Source organism: Electrophorus electricus, unplaced genomic scaffold, assembly GCF_041902795.1.
Source record: "Electrophorus electricus isolate QZ-2024a unplaced genomic scaffold, ASM4190279v1 Scaffold29, whole genome shotgun sequence".
Classification (NCBI taxonomy): domain Eukaryota; kingdom Metazoa; phylum Chordata; class Actinopteri; order Gymnotiformes; family Gymnotidae; genus Electrophorus; species Electrophorus electricus.
The window spans coordinates 566,712-589,627 of NW_027658572.1; the positions used below are offsets into that span (position 1 = coordinate 566,712).

Here is a 22,916-nt window from a genome sequence, read left to right on the forward strand (position 1 = left end):
TTTTTGGCAGGAAGATGTAAGGCCTTTGCACTACAATGTTAAAAAATCTTAGAATAACAATATTAATTTAAAATGATTCTTATTTATATAGCATATTCCTTATAGAACCCAAAATCTCAAGGTGCTTTACACTGCAATGAACGAACAGTATTCAGTAATAAAACATTGATCAAATAAAACAGTTAAAAGTCACAAAATATAAATGTAGAAAATGAAATTAATTGAAACAGAATTTAAATTAAACCGGCTAAACAAGCTGAACAATTAGATCAAGCTAAACAAGCCACTCTTTAATCTGTATTAAACACCAATAGAGCTTGCACTCTAAATACTTTCTGGACTATTCCAAAGTATCGGAACGATGAAACATGAAACAGATGAAACATGTTTCATCAGCCTTGTTATTTTAAAAGATTAGGAAGTAATGTTAAAGGAATTAGTCTTATTTTCCTTATAATGTGCTAAAGTAGAATAAAATAATTTTGATTGTATTGTGCAATTAACAAAATACAACATGGACCTGAGCTCTATGAGTGATTCATCCATTAAATAGAGAATAAGAATAACAATCTATAATCTTAGACACAAGCTCTCTCAAAATAATTTGATCATGGATTTTAGTTCAGGCTGTTGATGTTTGAAGAATGACAAACGAACAACATTTCCTTATATATTTTTGTTGTTTCCATAGTAAAATTCCTTCACCTCCAAAAGTGGCACGGGCTTCTTCAGTATTTAAAAAGGTGAGTTTAAAATGGCCAAATTTGTTATTCATCAGAAAATCGAATTGTTGCTAATAAGTGAGATGTCAGCACAGTTGTTATGTTATCCTGATATTTAATTTCTTTTTATTCAACCTCTTCTATGGTTCTCAAAACAAGAGCAAGTCAAAAAGCACAAGACAAGACGAGAATAAACCTGTGAGGAATGACAGCAAAATGCTCCTTGATAGAGCCAAAAAAATCATCAAAAAAAATCAAAAAGCTCGATATTGCACCAATCTTGACCCATTTTGTGATGGATCTGACTAATGAGTATGCCATTTTTAAAACTTTTCTTCTTCTTCTTCTTCTTCTTCTTCTGCTTTTTCAATTTATCATTTTTATTTTTGGTATACTTTTGAATGTATGAGATTTTTAGAATAAATATTAATTATAGTTCTAAAGAATGCTTTTATTCACATTCTTTTAGGCAGTGGACATCTATCCGGAAAGCAATCCCTAGTCCAGTAAGTCATACTACATTGCTTACACATCAACATATTTTAAATGGGATTCATATTAATTCTAAACCAAACAACCAAAACCATTTTGGAGCAATTTTCAATGTTCGCCTTTCTATGTTATCTCTCCTTTCTTTCACAGGAGACAAAGGTCATGATCTCTCATATGGGTTCATTCATTGCCGACATTGTCAGTGAAGTAACTGTGATGGGTCTTCTTTCATCTCTGGAAGAAATGTTAGATGTTGATCTAAGATCAGTGTTGCTTTCAAATTCCAAGAAGGAAACTGCAGATTTGCTGAATGCTTTCCGTACCAGATCTTGTGAGATAAATCATTCAGCTTCAGTCCACGTGAAGGAGGGGACAGCTCATATAGACTCTCTAAGCAGAGATGTTAGGACTGCAGTTATTGATACGCATCGCAGTTGCCTGGATGACCATGAGAGAGACCAAATTGTGATGAAATTCCACTCGACTATGGAAGATACAAATTCAGAAGCAATGAGTGAGCTTCTGATAGGAGATACTGAGAGTTTGACATCGTTATCCTCAGATGTCCATGACGATGGTACATCTAGACCTATAAGTACCATTCCTATAGCTGGCTCTCCGGTTTCGGATATGCTTCAGCGCTTTGATGATGAGATGGAGGAATTTGCTGAACTGTCGCAAGACATCAATCCCCGCATAAAAGGAAGGACACATTTTTTGTCCCGTCATTTAATAAATCCTGACCTTGAAGGGGTCTCATCTTGTGAGCTCTGTGGTATGGTCATGCCAATCTACCTAGAGCAGGATGACTTGAAATCATCACAGGCATCATCAGAGCTATGCACAAATAGTATGAACACCTCCTCCGACGTCATGGCAAGCCAAGTTATGGAGTTGGTTGTCCCACCCTCTGTGAAGAAGGCTCAAGAGTCCCCCAGTGTACACAATGACTGGTCTTCCCTGTTCAGCATCGATATACATAGCTCTCCATCACTACAGTCTGAGATGTCTGCTAGGTCACCATGTACTGAGCCTGCTCTGGACAATCAGAGCAAAACCATGAAAGCCCAGAAGGGGAGATTGCATTTCCTATTCCCCTTCAGTAAGGTCTCAAAGGACTTAAAGGTAAAACATTTGACTTATTTCTTATTTAGATTTTGTTACATTATTAATTTTTAAAGTAGTGCATATTTGAATTTCATTTCACACTGAATGTGTATATATCACTTTGCATAAATGACATAATTTGTTCTAAATTATATTCTGTTGCATTATTACTGGTTTGTATCTGTACTTTTAGTTATAAATTTACTTATGCTCTGATATTTTTCTACTAAATCATTGTTTTGTTTTTGTTAGAAACTCAAAAAGAAAAGCAAGGAGCACCCTAACACTGTAGCTGCTGCTGCAACTACAGGTAAGAACATATTGCTAGAAACACATATGACAATTTAGTTGTTAGACAGAATATCACAGTTATATCCATTTTTTAAAAATCAATAACTTTTTTGTCTTATGATAGGTAGTGAAGATGTTTCCCCCATCTCGTCACGTTTCACGAGGATGTTATCGTTCTTTACAAGGCAACGCTCAAATCATCAATAAAGCCTGAAACGTCAATTTGCTGAAAATGTGCAAAAATGGCTGGTTTTTGATTACATTTACATTTACAGCATTTAGCAGATGCTCTTATCCAGAGCGTCTTACAAAAGTGCTTTGTCCTTTACTCATAGAATATATCCTAGTACAGTACAGTAGGTTAGAGTCCAACATACCAGTGAACTAGAATACTGTAGAATACAGGGATCAATGCTGATACCTAGAAGTACAAAACACATAAGGTCTATCTTAAACAATGATAAGTGCAATAAACAATAAGTGATAGAGATGTAATGTGGCCATAATTATCATATTTTTACATTTGATATTGTTTTGCAATACAGCAGAAGTTTAAATTTGGTTATGCTGCTGTGTTGGTTACAGATCATCACAGACTGGTCCCAAACAACAAACAACAAATTAGGGCATAGTTCACAACATAATCTACAAATAGTTTTAACGAAAATAAAGCATCTGCAAGTCCTAAAATGTGTTTTATATTTCTGTTGAAACATGAATCATATTAATTGCCAGCCCTTTTAAAGTTTCAGATATTTTTTTTCCTATTTTAAACACACAGAATCCCAAAACGATTTCTCTGTAGTAATACAGTTCACTACTGTAGTTGTAGATTTAGCTCCATTTAGCCCACAGTATCCCTTTAAATGAAACAAAGATTCAAAGTCAGAAGTTAAAATCCTATAGGAGTTAAATAAGAGCTTGATGTTGGATGTTCAAGTTCAAGTTCGGTTTATTTGTCACATACATAGTCATACACAGTACAACACGCAGTGAAATGGTGGGTGAGATGTGAGATGTGTTCTGAACACATACTGCCAGTAAGTGCCAAAAAACCATTTTTAAATACAGTTACACCTCCCATTGAATTCAAAATACGACAGCCATCTTGTTAAACCCAACACTCACACATTGTATTTCAGATACATTTAATAGAGTTTCTCTGCGCAGAAACTACAATAATCAACTTCAATAATCCATCTGATGTTCAATGCAGGAATCCCTCCTGTCTGTCCCTGTTCCTCTTCCTCTCACAGTTAAGGGTACCAGCTGACTTTCCTCCGGCCGAGCGAGTAGGCTGCAGGCCGGTGGTGAAGAACGGAGCCGCTTCCTGACCTATCGTAGGATGACATCACAGACTGCTGGAACTGTGGCAGGAGCCAAGGCAAAAAAAAAATGGCAACAAGATATCGATAGGCATGTCAATATTCCCAGCACCCAGGTGAACTACTGCCTACCATGGGACTGTTGGAAACCTATTAAGATAGTATTGAGATTTTTATTTTTATTTTTTTACAAATCTATAAACTAAAAACAACATTATCTACTGACATACAACAATGTACAAAACAAGACACAACATATAAGAATTTGAATTTTAAAACATGTAATACATATCGATCTTCTTTCAGCCCTACAAAAGACTTCTTGATGAATCAGAAAAGAAGATCGACGGCCGTGGCTCGACGACGGAGGTGGTCGTAGCAGTGGTGTTGGTTCGGGCGGGCTGAGGACTCACACAGTGGCATGCCCTTGAGGTAATAAGGAGTGTTTACAGGCAAAAGAGACCGAACAATGCATTAGACATATTAATAACATAAAACATAAGGGAGTATAAAGATTCTGTGTCCTTTCAGATTGATTTGCGTACAGGGCAGAGGCATCTGCAGGCTTAAGCAAAGGATCCTAGGTAGGCTTTGGTGGACCTCAGCGTAAGATATATGACCTCTCCACCAGGCTCAAGACCATATAGAGAAACAATCTTCTTTAGGATAAGGTCAAGAGAAGCCTTCTCTTGGAATGTGTTGGAACATATTGATTAATGTATGGTTTGTATATAATAGTGCCGAATGCAAATAACAATATGTAAAAGTAGATTTGGTGAATACATTGTAACATTGGTAGTGGGATGGACAATTCTTTGTGCAAGAATGATGTTATTGGTTCATTTTTCTGCGGTTGCATTTAATATCACTATCCTTATGTATTTATATATCGCTTTTTACTGCAGATGTTGTCACAAAGCAGTTTTACAAATGTCCAAGTCCAAGCCCCCAGTGAGCAAGTCAAGGGCGACAGTGGCGAGGAAGAACTCCCTAGAGCATGAGGAAGAAACCTTGAGAGCAACCAAGACCCAAAGGGGAAGCCCATCCTCCTTTGCCTGGCAACGCTCACCACAATAATATCAATTTTAAGAGAGAAATAAATAAAAAATGAAAAAATAAGCAGTTAATGTCCAGTCCAATTTGCTAGAGGCCCTAGTCTTGACGCGATGGTTTGCATGTGTCCAAAGCCCATCCCACAAGAGAGCATCCATTAAGGGCAAGGGAGAAGCAGTTGGCTAGGGTGGAGCTGTGGTGGCCTACAGCAGGGCACATCAGGGGGTGGTGGGAAGAGCCATGGCAGCTGAGACGGGTTGAGGCTCAGTAACATCATGACATCAGGAGTAGGTGTACCTCGGCAGAAAGAGAGACTAGATTATTAGGCATGTCCAGGTACAAGGGTGTGTAAATTAGGGAACTATAATGTGCAAAGATGGGCTCCGGCAGATCTAGCTATGGCAGCACAGCTAAAAGGAAAGAGCCAGAAGGAAACACAGGCACGAGGGCACCCTGGAACATCAGCACTCCGCCGCTCTCAGTCAACACACTCGAGTGACAGAAGAGAGGTGAAGTGACAGCATCATAACATCCCAGTTTATCATAACTCTCAAAACCCATGGACCCCCAAGATGGGAAGTAGTTAATAAAATACCTGACTGTACAGATACTAAAAAGAAATCTAGGATTATTTTTGTTATTTTCTATTGGGCTCAAGAGATAAGCTGTTCGAGCAGTAATAAGTGTTTTTCTATAGGTGAGTAGGCTCTCCTTCCATGCAAGCTGGAAGACTACGAGCTTAGTGCGGTGCCATTTATGTTCTATTCTTTGAGTGTTTTGTTTTAAATTGCGAATGAGATCATTATACCAAGGTACTACATTTTTGTAGCTAATTTTTTTATTCTTAAATGGAGCAACATCATTAGGTGCACAGCAGAATACTGATTCTAAGCATTCAGTAATTTGATCAAGTTCCTTTGGGTTTGAGGGAATCCTAGGCGCAAATTTTTAGTCTGGGAGATTCCCAATAAATCCAGGTGCAGTGGACGATGTGATCGTGTGTCTGGTATGATAGCGAGGCGAGGTTACGATAGTGTGGCTCATGCATAGTTTAAATGAAATTAGGGAATGGCCTGCGATGGCACCTGACTGGGGTAGTATAACTACCTTCTCCATGTCTACACCGTATGGCAGTACTAAGTCAAGCGTATGTTTACATTTACATTTACAGCATTTAGCAGTACGCTGTTATCCAGAGCGACTTACAAAAGTGCTTTGTCATTTACTCATAGAATTTATCCTAGTACAGTACAGTAGGTTAGAGTCCAACATACCAGTGAACTAGAATACTGTAGAATACTGGGATCAATGCTGATACCTAGAAGTACAAAACACATAAGGTCTATCTTAAACAATGATAAGTGCAATAAACAATAAGTGATAGAGTTTGTTAATCAACATCATTGTAATAAACAATACCCTACAATAAGTACTAATTTAGTCAGTCAATATGAGAGCAGGGTAAGTATGTCCACCAGAGTGTGTGGGTTCTCTTTGTACATTGAAACCAATTGATTCTAATATAGAACTAAAGGCCAAGTTCAGAGGGTGTTGGGCACTATCAAAGTGAATATTGAAATCACCAACAATAATGGCACTTTCTACTAGAGCAGATCCCTCTCAGTATCTACAGCTAGACAAAACGCACCTGCCACCTTGTGGTCAGTTGAAGTATTTGCTAGTGATTCTAGACAGGTTTTCCAAGTGGACTGAGGCGTTTCCTTGTTCTAAGGAAGATGCCCGCGCTGTGGTTAAAATCCTAGCCAAGGAGATAATACCGAGGTACGGTGCGCCTCGGGTAATAGATTCAGATCAGGGACCCTGTTTCATTTCTATGGTAACTCAGAAACTATGCACCTACCTAACTATTGACTGGAAGTTTCACATCCCTTACCATCCTCAGTCATCTGGCATTGTTGACAAAATGAATTATACATTGAAACAAAGGCCATGATGGAAAACAGGAAAGAAATGGATAGATCTTGTCCTTCCTAGGTCTTCCTAAGTTCAAGACTGTTAACTCAATACACACTTTAAAACACTCAATACACAATTTAATTTTTTAATAATACTTGTTCAGGTTCCACTATTGTTCTCCAAACCATACATTATTCAATGTATGCATATTAATATTCAATACTTACACCAACCGGTTCTTAGTACCATTATGTTCAACCTGAGCTACTTGCATTTTATTTAAAAGGCGAGCCTCTTCCATATCACCGGATGCCCATACTGCTTTTATTACCTCAATCTACTGCCAGCAGTGTTGTGTGAGATCAGAATGATGCCCAGTGCCACCACCAAATAGTCACTATTTGAGGTCGTTTTTGGTAGACCATTTACCACCCCATGGGTCAGAGGTAACCCAGGTGTTTCTCAGTCAGGTGACACAGCCATAGCTGATGACTGACAGACAAATCCTCTAAGACTTGGCTTGCGTTGCTTTGGTGTTACAGGAAAGGTTTGAAGCCCTTGTTTTTGTCTGTCTGGCATTCAGATTTCCTGAGCAGCCATGTTGTGATTCCTAATTAGGAACATGTTCCAGCCTACTCCATGCAAGCTGGAGCACTGGATCCACTTTTTAAATGTGCCTTTTTAAGGTGACGGCTTATAAAAGTCATCTCTGATTATTTTTTTTGTTGTTAGCTTTTTAATCTGTCAAGTCTGTAATTTTCCAGATTTATATCCATTAAAAAAACAGATGCTCTAAAGGGAGGGGGTGGACTCCTTCAGTGGTACAGCAGAAGTTGATAACTTCAAAATCATTTACAGCAGCTTCAACCTTGTACTAACAGAACAAATACGGACACAGCATTAACTAAACTATGGCCTGAGTGATTTAAGTAATTAGTGAAACTGGCACAGCACCACCAACCGTTTATTAAAGAAAACGTGTATGACACATGATTATCTTAATTCTTTTAATTAAAATAGTCCCTTGCAAGGCATATTATTCAATTATGTTCAAAGAGGTACATAGAGCATGCTGGCAAAACCGAACCGTTGAAGATACTACAGGAAATAAGAAATTTCCATAATGTGAATGAAACATTTATTTAAATGTATTGAATATTGCACATCTCAGAGCCTCCAGAGGTGGAAAAGACCAGGCCAGGTGAGCCATAGGTTGAATTGGACCCCGAATCCGAGGGCCAGGGTGTCCCCACCCGAATCCGAGGGCCAGGGCTCCCGCCAGACGCATGACGCTCGAATTTGATCTTCTTGAAGCAATTAACTAGAGTTAATTGAAAGCGGAAGAGGATGCCATACCTTTAGGGAAAGATGAAAAAAGGAACACGAATCAAATAAATGAGACTGTTTGTTCTTCGAGGCTGAATGGGATGTGCCATAATAACCTTCAATTACTATATTGGTGTCCAAGCTGAAATTCAACTTGATTACAACAGCCGCAAGCCATGCAGATCTAGTTATGGGCTTTATTCAAAATTAAAACTAAAACAGAAGTAGATTTTAAAAAACACAACCACAATTCTGTGATTTATCTAATGCCAGCTAGTTAACTTCATAACTTATTCTCTGTTGATTTTCCCACCCTTAATCTTGCAGAAAGAAGGCTCAAGAAAATCAAGCGGATGTAAATCACAATCATCCATGTTGTTTTGCCTCCACATCACCCTGAAAGCGCTTTATTTAAATAATCTAGCTGTGCTGTATCGACAGGTATGAGAAGATTCCCACAGAATATCAATTTACTACTCTATGGATTCTTCATGACTTGGCAGTAAGGTAATAATAACAGGCAGGTGTAGCATCTAAAAGTGGAAAGTCCAAGTGCACGTGTTATTAGCTAGCCAGTAGACAAGATCAAATACAAGGTCACAAATTTTAACCTGCCCTTTATATGGAAAATCTGCAATATTTTATATTTGCCACATCGTTAGTGGATAGGTAGCTAGCTATAGTAATTAACCTGCAAAATGTGTTCTTAATCTGTTGATTGCAACTGTCAAACATTTTTTAAAAATGTGTTGAATATTACCCACTCACAGCCTACAGAGGTGGAAAAGACCAGGCCAGGTGAACCATAGAACAAGTTGAACCCTGAATCCGAGGGCCAGGGCGACCCCGCCCGAACCCGAGGGCCAGGGCTCCTGCCAGACGCATGACGCTCGAATTTGACCCTCTTGAAGCAGACGAGCCCACTAGAGGTAACTGAAGCGGAAGAGGATGCCTGGAGCTGCGATGCCATACCTTTCGGGAAAGATGAAAAAAGGAACACGAATCAAATAAATGAGACTGTTTGTTTTTCGAGGCTGAATGGGATGTGCCATAATAACCTGCAATTACTATACTGGTGTCCAAGCTGAAATTCAACTTGATTACAACAGCCCCAAGCCATGCAGATCTAGTTATGGGCTTTATTCAAAATTAAAACTAAAACAGAAGTAGATTTTAAAAAACACAACCACAATTCTGTGATTTATCTAATGCCAGCTAGTTAAATTCATCACTTACTCTCTGTTGATTTTCCCACCCTTAATCTTGCAGAAAGAAGGCTCAAGAAAATCAAGCGGATGTAAATCACAATCTTCCATGTTGTTTTGCCTCCACATCACCCTGAAAGCGCTTTATTTAAATAATTTAGCTCTGCTCAATTTCAGCTTGATTACAATAGCCGCAAGCCATGCAGATCTAGTTATGGGCTTTATTCAAAATTAAAGCTAAAATAGAAGTAGATTTTAAAAAACACAACCACTATAGTAATTACCCTGCAAAATGTGTTCTTAATCTGTTGATTGCAACTGTCAAACATTTTTAAAAATGTGTTGAATATTACCCAAGTCACAGCCTACAGAGGTGGAAAAGACCAGGCCAGGTGAACCATAGAACAAGTTGAACCCTGAATCCGAGGGCCAGGGCGACCCCGCCCGAACCCGAGGGCCAGGGCTCCCGCCAGACGCGTGATTCTCAAATTTGACCTTCTTGGAGAGGGAGATCCCACTGGAAGAAACTGAAGGGGAAGAGAATATAACTTTAGCGAAAGATGAAAACTGACCACTAACCAAACGAATGAGAGAGATTGTTCTTTGAGGCTGAATATGATGTGTCATAATAACCATCAATTACTATAAAGGTGTCCAAGCTGAAATTCAACTTAATTACAATAGCTAGCCAGCAGCCAAGATAAAAGGTCACATGTCACACAATTTTAAGCTTCCCTTTATACGAAAGAACTGCAGTATTTTAAATTTGCCACATCGTTGGCGGACAGGTACCTAGCCATAGTAGCTAATTATCCTAGCTAGTTCACACTTCATTCTCCCCCAAATGATCCCATTATCGACAGGTATCCGTGCTTAGACATGAAAACAGTTCAGCGACCGAGGACTGACACGCAGCTGTCACAGCTCTTTTAGAGCAATCCGACGGTTAGCGAGCCAATGCTAGATAATAACGTTAATTGCAGCTACAGCAAATAGTTGGCAGTTAATCTGCAAGTTAACTAACGTGCTCCATCGCCATGAAAATTAGAATCTGTTGCCGCAAGAGATGTGCATAAGTAATGTGTGAACTAGCTAAGTTAACCATCTCAAATAGACAGCTTGTCTGCTAGCTAACCTAGCTAGAGAGCCCAATGTTACCTGAGTCGTTGAATTCAAGTCCGACTTGACACTTTAGCCTTTCCCGTTAGGCCTCATCGTCTTTTTAAACAAAATTCGCATACTATTCATAAAATCCATATAGAGCAACTTTTATGGATGATCTGCACAGTGAAGCAGCATTATTTCTGTTATAATACGGACACGGCAGCATTTTCACGCCATGTTTTCTTAATCTGTTTATTGCAACTGTCAACACATACGAATGATTAATAATTAATGTAAACTGTTATGCAGCGAATTAAAGATACTATATTTTCCTGTTTCCCTAGAAATAATCCAAACTGCAGTGTCTGCTTGTTTATGCTGAAGCACGCTTAAGTGCGTATAATTTTTGTGGATTCCACATATACATTAAAAGGAAAATGTTGTCCAATCATGTCAGAAATAGCAAAAAAAAACAACACAGGCTCCGAGTTACTGAAAGAGAAGTACGCGATGAGGTCCTGGTAGAGCATAGGCACAGGTTGGTCATACGTGTTTATGAGGGGTTTAATTTAAGCAAAATCCTCATCACACACCCAAGAAGTCAAAGCCTGCAAAATCCCCAAGCAGCAAGACTGCATCAAGTTAGCACTGGCTGAAGCAAAAATAGTGCTGTGTCCTGCTCTGTGGCTCATCCACTCTACCAGTCTCTTAGTATTGGGCTTAGTGTGCTTAATTCATCTTGATGTCCTAACTGACATTCAAAAAGAAATGGACATAAGAAGACAGTGTAGGAGTTCAAATTTGAATTGGCTTGAAATGTAGGCTGAAGTGCTCTTCTGCAGCTGAGCAGCTCATTTTCTGCTGAGCATCTTCACAGCCCTTACAAGGAGAGCATGAAAATGATGGAGGGGACAAGAAAAATCAGAATAATGCTTTAAGGACGACACATTTACAGCTTCTCACACCAAACAAAGTACTCCAAGGTAAAAATTTCATCAAAGTAAAACATGTTTCATCCATCTTTCTGTGAACTGATATTTTAATGACTGACAGACAAATCCTCCAAGACTTGGCCTGGGATGCTTTGGTGTACAGGAGAGGTTTGAACCCCTTTCATTAAAGAAAACGTGTATGACTCAGGTGCTAGGGTATTATCAGAATGTAATTTATTCCAAATGTAAACACATGATTCTATTAATTAGAGATTCCCTTATAAGGAATATTATTCAATAATGTTCATAGAGGTACAAAAAAAACAAACAAACAAACAACAAAACCCTACTGGGTCTGGAAAAGAACATCTTTATCAATAAAAAGTATCAAATGACCTGAACACAGTTGTACCACCATTACAAACTCCTTGCTTGAGTCTGCATGTATACATGTATGATAGTAACATATCAGCCAATGAATGATGGACTCGAGTTTGTACTCGAGGAAAGAAAGAAATTTTCATAATGTCATAAAGAATCAAGTGTTTGGAAAACGTCTAGGAAAAGAAAGAAACATTTATTTAAATGTGCTGAATATTGCACAAGTCGCAACCCTTGAAAAACCAAGAAGAGTTCTCGGTCTGCTTAAGTACTGTGTACTGCAAAAACACAAGTAGAATTGAATTTTCCACAAATACACATACAAGAACCATGGAAGAAAGCATAGTGTTGGTCTTATAGAACGAGAGACACAAAAACCTCAGCTACAATTATCAACAATTACACAATGAAGTTTGGATTCAACGGAATTTCGTTTTGAACTACGGTAGAGGGGCCTCTTTATCGGCTACTCGAATACTAGGCAACAACCTGATTCACCATTTGTGGATCACATTTGAGCAGTAACATGATTTGGTAGAACACTTGCATTTGAAACCATTTTTGTCTTCTTTTATAGGTGGAATCGGAGGCCAGTTTGGTGATGTTTTAAATCTACTTGAAGAATAACAAACAAACAAAAAGCCAACCCTAATGTAACATTTAAAAGAAGCACCAAAGTGGGCATCAGATTTACCATCAAACAGGGTCTTGCTGCTGTCGAAGCCTGTGCACTGCCGCTTGCAGATCTCCATGTTCTGCAAGCAAGATTTCACACTGCAGCGAGAGAGACACACACACACACACACACACACACACACACACAAACACACACACACACACACACACACACACACACACAGGTGGGGGGGGGGGTTACAGTACTAGCAGAGAAACTCTGATGCTATTTGGATTTCTAAATTAACACGGTGTTCCTTAAAATGTTTTTGAAACACTGACATGTAGATTGGAAGGCCTGGAGAAACTCACTGTGCACTCTGAGGGAAGTGGAGGAGGTGGGTCATGGTCAGAAACGGGTGGTTCAGGGTCTTCACTGGCGTGATCCTTTTGTGAGCGTCTAGCGTGAGCATCTTCTTTAGTAGGTCGATGAACTCCCGCCGGTCGGCCTTCTCCGCCAAGACGTCGGTGCCTTTCAGACTGGTCATATTGACCTGCGAGAGAGACCCATGGGTGAGTCATATTATTCACCAGCAGAGGGCGGCAATGCACCCAATACGAACGAAGTTCTGCAGCAAATTTCTACGCACTGCTCTGCCCTTCGCAGATGCCGTTCTCCAGAGCGACTTACATGTGCTACTCATTATGACAGCAGAAACGCTCGACCTTTCAGCTAGCACCTTGTTCTACCTGCTCTATAATGTGAGCTGCGGGAGCCCTTTGTCACGTTCTTCAATTTCACATCGCAACACTAAAAGAAATGCGTATAGTTACGCGCACAAAAGCCCAAATAACCTGCATCATGTCGTCAAGGCAGTTTAAAATGTACTTCCGAGTCTCTTTGGACTTGATGCCACGCTCCGCCTCATGCTCCGAAGGTGTCTGGAGAAAGGAAAGAAAAAACAAACCATTCAGCTCCACCATTAAGTTACATGAAGTCATTAAGTTACGTCCCTTATAAAAAACACATGGCATTTGGCATTTGAAGACAGGCAAACCTTGAGTCTCCACAGGGGGTAGCAGTAGAAATAGTAGTGCGTCTTGGTCCCTGCGCTCAACATGCACTCTGCTGGTAGGCCCTGCGTCTCGGAGATGTAACGGATCTGCAGAGACACCATACGGCAAAAGGATTATGACTTTATTTTGAGTTAATCCTTTCATTTTCAAAGTGCATGTCTAAAAAAACAGGCCATAGAAACTCATTTATATTAATCCTAAAAATGAGCGGGCCGACAAAGCAGCTAAAAGGTCAAACTACACACACACAAACACACACACACACACACACACACACACATATCACTACAGCCACAAAACCACTACAGGTCTGCACCACTGATGCTGTACGGGCGTTAAGGCACAGCTCAAAGGCCCATGTGCTTACCTGATCATATTCGGAGGCTCCAGGATACAGGGGCCAGCCCAGGAACAGCTCAGCAATGACACAGCCCAGGGACCACATATCGATGGCCTCACAGAATGGGAGACCCAAGATGATCTCAGGCGATCTGGACCAAAAACACAGAGATCGCCATCATGAAATCAGCCTCGGCTGATAATTCCGTGGGGGGGTGTTTGTGTTCCTAGACATTACACACCCACTATTCTAGTGTAACATGGAACCAACACTACAATGCACCAACACTACAATAATGTTGTTTTGCATTAAGTAAATACAGAGTACCAATGCAGTTAAACACCTGTTACTCAGTATATTACACTGTTAATTAACAGTGTAGCTACAATGTAATAGCGGTTTTGTACAGACTTGCTAAATACTGATATTACCAAAGCCTGCAGTTCAGCGCATCCTAACTAATCTCAGACACCGAAGACGGTTCATTAGGTGTTTTGCTAAATAACAGCACTCACATGACCCAATAAAAATAAACCACTTATAAATCAATCGTGCTCCAGTTAACTGTAATGCTCATCATAGGCTTTTAATGTGTAGCAGGGTTATTACAACTGTCCACAACATGCAGCTCTACTCTCAAGCACACTAGAGTGCAACGAGTGCATACTTATTTCTAACACGCCTCAGCACGTGTCCCTCACCGGTAGTATCTGGACTGCAGGTAGCTGGGGGCCTTGGAGAAGTGGCTAGCTGAGCCGAAGTCGATGACCTTGACGCGGTACGGCTGCCTGACGGGGTCCACCAGCATGATGTTGTCGGGCTTGAGGTCGGTGTGGATCAAGCCCAGGCTCTTCAGTTTCATGAGCGCTTTGGCGACCTGCTGCAGCACGGGCCGGATGCATTTCAGCAGCAGTGGGCTGAACTTGCTGCGCTTGAGGAAGTCGTAGAGGCTCTGCCCCAGCATCTCGAACACCAGGCATATGTGCTTCTTGTGCTGGAAGCACTCGTACGCGCGCACGAAGTTGAACTCGTCGGCGTTCTCCCTGCTCAGCCGGCTCAGGATGCTCACCTGAGGAGGAGCAAAGGAGGGAAGACGGAATACGCGTTAAGCCGAAGCTACGTGGTCACAGCTTCAAAGTTTGATACTGCTGACAAATAGCCTACTTATTTTCAATAGCATCAAGCACTTTGTGTACTTCCCTTCAACCATTCACTTCTACAGGATTTGGGAGATGCAATTATGGAAGTGGTCCCTTGGAAATGAACCCATGAACTTGCTTTTGGTACTCAAACAATGCAGATTAATGCTCTTTCATAACAATAACATTTTTAATGCACATCCAAACAGGCATGGCTTACACAACTGAAGCTAAATCTTCTTTTTAGAGTAAGCTTCAAGCTGTCCGTGTGTTATCCGAACTAGTTCCTACTGAACTAGTGAAAATTAGAACTAGTGTGCCAAACAAGTATTTCTGTGCTACCCTGGCTGTATACAAATTCCACAGTGTGCGTTAGCACATCTGACACCAACAGATCATATGTTGTAAAAACTGAAACAAACAATAACAGAATCAGGGCTACAGCTGATTCTAGGCCATATCAATAGCTTATTTAAAGCAGGCACAACTTTCCCACCTCGTTCTGGCCCTGTCGAGCATACGACGGATGACTTTTCAGGATCTTGATTGCGACTACTTCACTGGTGCCCCGCTTCCAGCACTTGGCGACCTGGCCAAAGGTTCCACGGCCCAGGGACTCCAAAACCTCGTAGCTGTTGGAGACGGAGCGGAGGATCTCGTTCTGCACCAGTTGGTACTCGCAATCGCTGCCCCTGGCCACACGCTTGGACAACCCAGGGGAGGAGAGCTCCTCCAGGATCTGTACACTGTTGCTGCTGTGTGCCTCCTCTCTCTTCCTCTTGAGGCTGCCCCGCTTCTGATAGCCGTCAGCACGCCGCGAGGTCAATGCCTCGTCTCCGCCCTGCCAGCTGGAAGAGGAGGAAGACGACGACGAAGCCTCGTCCGAGGCTCCAGAGGGGGAAAAGACCATGGCAGGTAAGCCATCGATTGAATTGAACCCCGGATCCGAGGGCCAGGGTGTCCCCGCCCGAATCCGAGGGCCAGGGCTCCCGCCCCGCGCAGGATTCTCAAATTTAACCTTCTTGGAGTGGGAGATCCCACTGAAGGAATCTGAAGGGCAAGAGAATATACCATTATGGAAAGATGAAAACAGGACTACTAACCAAATGAACGAGAGAGATTGTTTGTTCTTTGAGGCTGAATGTGATGTGCCATAATAACCATCAATTAGCTAAATTAGCTAAATCACAGAGCTTTGATTTTTTTAAAAACATCTACTGCTGTTTTAGTTTTAATTTTGAATATAGCTGCATGCCATGCAGATCTAGATAGCAGCTATATTCAAAATTAAAACTAAAACAGCAGTAGATTAAAAAAAAAAAAAACTAAAACAGCAAATACAAAAACACAATGGCATATCTGTGACTTAGCTGTCGCTAGCTAGTTAACTTCATAACTTACTCTCAGTGTTGACGATCTTCCCACCTTGAACCTTACGGAAAGAAGGCTCACGAAAATCAGACGGATATAAATCATAATCCTCCATCGTGTTTTGCTTCCACATCACTTGATTTAAAAAGTTTAAATGGTTATCGCGCTATATCGACAGCTGTGAGAGCGTTAGCACAGAATATCACTGAGCTGATCTACGGATTCTTCGTCACATGGCAACAAGACAAAAAATAACAGGCAGGTGCAGCGTCACAATGTGGAACGTCAAACTGCACGTGTTTGAACCGAGCAAGTAAACAAGATCAAAGGAAACACATTTAAGCTGCCCTTTAAGATACTACATTGTTCTGTTTCTCCAGAAATAATCCAAACTGCAGTGTCTTCTTGTTTATGCTGAAGCACGCTTACGTGGGTATCGTTTTTGTGGATTCCACATATACATTAAAAGGGAAATGGTGCCCAATCATGTCAGAAATAGCAAAACAAAAAACACAGGCTCCAAGTTACTGAAAGAGAATTACTCACTGAGGTCCTGGTAGAGCATAGGTCACTATGTAATGTGGCCATAATTATCATATTTTTACATTTGATATTGTTTTGCAATACAGCAGAAGTTTCAAATTTGGTTATGCTGCTGTGTTGGTTACAGATCATCACAGACTGGTCCCAAACAACAAACAACAAATTAGGGCATAGTTCACAACATAATCTACAAATAGTTTTAACGAAAATAAAGCATCTGCAAGTCCTAAAATGTGTTTTATATTTCTGTTGAAACATGAATCATATTAATTGCCAGCCCTTTTAAAGTTTCAGATATTTTTTTTCCTATTTTAAACACACAGAATCCCAAAACGATTTCTCTGTAGTAATACAGTTCACTACTGTAGTTGTAGATTTAGCTCCATTTAGCCCACAGTATCCCTTTAAAATGACTCTCAATTAATGGCAAATGCATTTACAATAAGTCTCTTGCCACAATAACAACACTGTCTGGATTTGCCATCAGCTGGTTGATTGCAGCATCGTGCAGCCTGCAGCCTAGCATTTGTTTGCAGGGGAACATACACTGCCATAATTATTACCATAATGCATTTTTTAAGGAGAAAGAATAGTCTGTACATTAATGTTAAAAATTCCAGATCCAGATAGCAGTGTTTATGTATGTCAGTGGCTGTGCACCAGTACTTGTGAATGTACACACACAAACCTCACCCTTTGGGTCTTCCCCAAGTCCCCTGTCCTGTTCGCACTACTAGTTAAGAGCAACCAGCTAACTTGATAGCAGTGTGACTCAATAATAATAAAAATAATAAAAATAATAATAATAGTAATAATAATAATAATAATAATAATAATAGTAATAACAATAATAGTAATAATAATAATAGTAATAATAATAATATGGCGCTTCCATGCACATCAGCAAGCAAATAGGAACACTAGCACTTGCATGAAATTAAGCATATTAGCATTTCAGAAGGCAGATTATTTAGCCTGCTAAAATAGCAGGTGTGGCAGCAAATGTCTGTTCAAAACACTATGTCACAGGTATGAGTATCATGTATTTGCTATAGTATGATTGTTCATGTTTGTAAATTTAAAGCTTACAAATGCTGTATTTACAGTGTAGTGCAGGTTATTAAAATGTGGCAGTAATTATTAGGATATAGAGAATTGTAGTGTTTAAACAAATCATTATGTCAGAAGTATGTTTAGGGGAGAATACACCCTCACCCACCCAGAGTTAACACACACTTACCTTACATTATTGATCATAAACTTGAATAGCTACAATACTGTCTGCTAATCATGCAGTTTGAAGTTTGCAAAGTGTGTACCCAGACAAAATCTGTGTTAAAACTTTCCTTTAACACTGAGTCATACATGAGTCAGACATGATTCTGAATAAATGAATGAATGAAAAAATGAAAAGCCTTATTTCATTTCAAACTGCACTTCAGGAACACTGAGCTCAAGTTCTGAGGAAACTTCCCTGTATATTTTCAGGGGTTTTCTGCCTCACCATGCCTGAATCACCTCATAAGGAGCTTGATAATGAGGAGACAGGGTGACTGAGGCAGTGAACACTCCTCACTGAGCATACTGGCTTCCAAGAGCTGGAGCTGGGAAGACCTATAGGTCTGTGACACACACTCCCACCCAGTCCTGATACTAAGAAGGTGGAACCTACAGGCTAATATGCAGCTGCCTGTGCATCAATAGGCGTCTGGGGTGTCCATCACTCAGGGAGGCGTGGCTGAAGGCGTGGCCTTGCAGACTCTGAGAGCTGGCTGAGGTAATCTGTAAAGGAGAGAGTAGTCACCAATAATCATGGAAATGTAGCCACAACTGTACAGTATATTTCACAGCCATGTATATTACATATCACAGACCAGGCTTACCAGAATAAATATTCCACACATACAGCTCATATATATCTGTGTGTGTGTGTGTGTGTGTGTGTGTGTGTGTGTGTGTGTGTGTGTGTGTGTGTGTGTGTGTGTGTGTGTGTGTGTGTGTGTGTGTGTGTGTGTGTAAAAACATGCTCCTGTTTTAGTCTCAACACAGAGAGATATACATGTAGGAGTAGCAAACTGAAGTAAGAGCTCACCTTCACCAGTACATAGTCTCCAGCTTTAACAGTGATAGGTAAGAATTGATGTGCGTAGACAGCTACACAGGGTGGCCGGAAGCGTGGCCAACAAAACGGGAAGACAGTGCTTCAGTGGTAAAGTTCCTGGTGAACCAGTACATTCCTCACCATGGGTTTCCGAGAAAGGTGAGATCAGATAATGGCACTCATTTTACAGCGCGCAATTTGCAGGAATTAGAGAAAATGCTGGGTCTGAAACATTCATTTGGGGCAGTGTATCATCCTCAGTCTCAAGGTAAGGTGGAAAGGATGAATCTAAATGCGAAAAACAAAGTGGCCAAAATCTGTGCACAGACAAAATTAAATTGGGTTGACGCCTTACCTTTGGCATTAATGCAAATTAGATGTTCAGTAAATGCAACAACTGGTTTTACCCCTTTTGAATTGCAGACAGGTTGAGGATTTCCAGGACCCCAGGGACCCTTAACAATAAATGAGAAAAGAAAAACATCTCACACACACATCATACTTTAATGAATTGCAAAGTATCGTTTCAGCTTTCTCCACGCAGGAGGGGGACCGGACGGGGAGCAGACAAACCCAGACGATACCCGTTACGGACTGGGGGCTGCTGAGAGTCATCAAGAGAAAATGGAGTGAGCCGAGGTGGACAGGTCCATTCCAGGTGACAGAAAGAACCAGCCACGCCGTACGCCTGAAGGGTAAAGGGGAAACGTGGTTTCATCTGAGCCAATGCGCCGCCGCAGAGTCACCGCAGAGGAGTCTGCAAGAGACAGCGAGGAACCTTGCTGAAACATCACCTAACTCACCTGACCCGGAAGGGGCAGAATAATCCCCGGGAGCAAAAGGGTCAAGGTAGTCCACCCTTAGACCCCGAAGTAAGAAGAACAGAACACCAGTGATGACTTCTGGACAATTGTGTTGTTTGATTATTTGTTGGTGTATTGTGTTGTGTGTTTCCATTTACAGTTTGGTCACGCTTGGGTTAAATAATAGCATGGCAGTAGGAAAGGATTAAAACATTAACAACAAAACGGTGAAGAAGAATGGGGGTAGAGATTGGTGGATGTGTAGCATGTGCAGCCGCAAGACCCAGACTTATAACCACCCCGGCACCCCTATTCCCACAAAAAGACCCCAAGGGTTATGCGTGCATGATTGGCCTGACTAAGGAAAGAAACCCTAAGAATTGTGACACTTTAAGCGTTATTTTCCCCCCCATCAGTAACAGAACCAGGACAGGACTATTTTCACCCGAAAAGGGGGAGGGGAACTACACGTGCTTCGTTAGAAGTTCAAGCACACCTCAAGTACGCTTGGGGCACATCCCGGCGGAATGGTGTAACCGCACGGTCACTGGGAATGAGTCTGTGGGTTCATGGGCACGAGCAGGATTGTATGATTATTGTGGAAGGATGACTTTGGTTGTTAACATGCCAGAGAACTTGGAGGGGACATGCGCCATGGTCAGGTTAGCAGCTCCTTTATTACTGATAGGCAAAAAACTACACAGGGACCCGGTAACTGATGCAGCAAGACAGTAGCGAGAGGCATACCATTTTGATTTAACAAGGAATACCCCCACATACATAGATGCAATAGGAATACCTCGCGGAGTTCCGGACAGATATAAGTTAGCAGACCAGATAGCAGGGGGATTTGAGAATATTCCGATACTTTCTGCATTATTCCCCATTACTCCAAATAAAAATGTGGATCGGATTAACTATGTACATTATAATGTCCTCAGGCTAGCCAACCTGACTAGGGATGCAGTGGAAGGACTTAGAGATCAGCTGGGACCAACCTCACTGATGGCGGTGCAAAATCGTATGGCATTAGACATGTTGTTGGCGGAAAAGGGGGGTGTCTGCGCTATGCTTGAGGATGTGTGTTGTACATTCATTCCTAATAATACCGCTCCGTATGGGTCAGTTAGAAGAGCATTGGATGGTTTGAAGACCCTATCAGAGGAAATGCATGAGAATTCAGGCATAAACAACCAGTTGGAATCCTGGATGGTGAGCCGGTTCGGTCAGTGGAAAGATTTAATTGTGTCATTGATGGTTTCATTAGCCACATTCACGGGAATTGCTGTGACATGCGGGTGCTGCTGTATTTCATGTATTAGGGCGTTAATGGTTAGACTAATCTCAGCTATGATAGAAAGGAAAGATGTGCATGAGGGTACCACGATGATGCCACTGATACAGGGGGAAAGAGAGAATAATGTGCAGAATGGAATAGGACTAATGCTTGAATAAATAAAATAATTACTGTATGTCCAGACATAACAGGAAATGCCCTAGACGTGCATATGTGTGATTATGCAACAAGACATGTGTACGAGACGGTCAAACAGAGGTGACGGCTGAGATGGAAAAACACAAAAGCAGAAGTGGCACAAGGCGAGAGAAATATGTCTGTCTGTTGCAAAGTTATGCTTTAGATCTCACTCGCACTGTGTTGTGAAGTGACATCTCAAGAGCTCTGCATTAATAAAAGGCCACAGGGTAACGCACTGTTTCCTGTCTCTTCTTTCCTGCAACAACGGACATGACACTAACTAATGATATAACAGAATCTGGCCCTTAGCTATTTTAATAGCTTTTTATCAGGGCACGCTTAGTAAAATGTCACATCTCTACATCAACTTTTTTAAAAAATTAACAGGCAATCAAACTATTTTGGCTATACTAAAACCTGTCCTGGAGCAATGCCTAGCTAGCTGGATAGCTAACACTAACATGCAAGACTGGGTTTGTTTTGCAGAAGTAGCAGACGCTAAATAGCTGCCTTGTAAAAGAGGTTTGCATTGGGGACTGTTTGTATTTGATGTATGCACTTTAGGTATTATTGCATAACGCTATTTGTGATGTATTTTTGTTTTTCAATCAGTCACATTCCGAGCCAAACTTCTCTTAGGTATCTTGTATCAGTGGAGAACTACTTTTGAAGGCATTGTTACTAGCTAACTGTTAGCTAGCAAGGTAACAAGGTAACTCTTTTTAAACAACAAAAAGAAAAAACACTTTACTGTGATTAACAACTATGAATTTACTAAGTTGTGATTGTTTCATAGAAGGTCTGATTAGCTAGCCTAGCTAAAGCTATGTTTGATACGTTTTGATACGTCTAACGACACTGGCATTTTTGGACAAGAGTAGCTTTATAGTTGCTTAGCTAATGTCACAGAATTAAAAGTAGAATCAGAGGGAAATGTTGAATATTGTGTCATTGCACCAGCCATGAGGCATTAAAGTGTCTGGACAAGAACATAGCTAGCTAGCTAACTGGCTTAGATCACTACTGCAGCTCTCACACCTCGGTTTATTACATCATAATAGGTAATGTGGAATTTTTAAGGACCATTGTTGCGTCTGATAACCCGTTCAGAAAAGGTGTTCTTCAGCTGAATGAACAGATACTGAAACGAACACTAAAGAGATCATCCAACATTCAAGATATTTCAGTAGACACACTAGTGGAAGAGCTGCTGAGGTTCCTGAGCCATGAATGTCCGGCCTCCAGCATCTACTCTGGACAGGTATGTCACCGCCTTGCACCAGGACGCAGAGATCCATGAGCATGACTGAGATGTAATTATAACTATATACACCTCATTAGTCTGATGCTAATGAGCACACATGCACACCTGCCGTCCAGTTCTTTAACATCCATATCCGTCACCTTGATTTATCTTAGTAAGTTGCTGCTGAAGCTCTGTCTCTCTTTCTCTCTTTCCCCATGCCTCCTTCCCTCCCTGTAGGAGTGTGGATACACCACTGGCGTTGTTGCCTGATGCACCTCCTTTGGAAGAGGACACGGTCCACTGTCAGAACTGGCAGGAGACAGTGGAGCCGCACACACTCGCCTCTCTC

The 22,916-nt window shown here is 41.0% G+C and overlaps 1 protein-coding gene across 1 annotated transcript; it reads right to left on the bottom strand.

The window, feature by feature from the left end:
- Positions 1 to 9,759: 9,759 nt before the first annotated feature.
- Positions 9,760 to 16,512, bottom strand: LOC145655606 (homeodomain-interacting protein kinase 2-like). Its single transcript, XM_081709098.1, has 9 exons — positions 16,424 to 16,512; positions 15,523 to 15,874; positions 14,589 to 14,956; positions 13,915 to 14,038; positions 13,529 to 13,633; positions 13,326 to 13,412; positions 12,843 to 13,024; positions 12,550 to 12,629; positions 9,760 to 9,965 (listed from the first exon to the last, which is right to left on the bottom strand). Exons 1-9 carry the CDS (start codon positions 16,510 to 16,512, stop codon positions 9,760 to 9,762), a joined length of 1,593 nt encoding a protein of 530 aa, XP_081565224.1.
- Between the last annotated feature and the right edge of the window lie 6,404 nt (positions 16,513 to 22,916).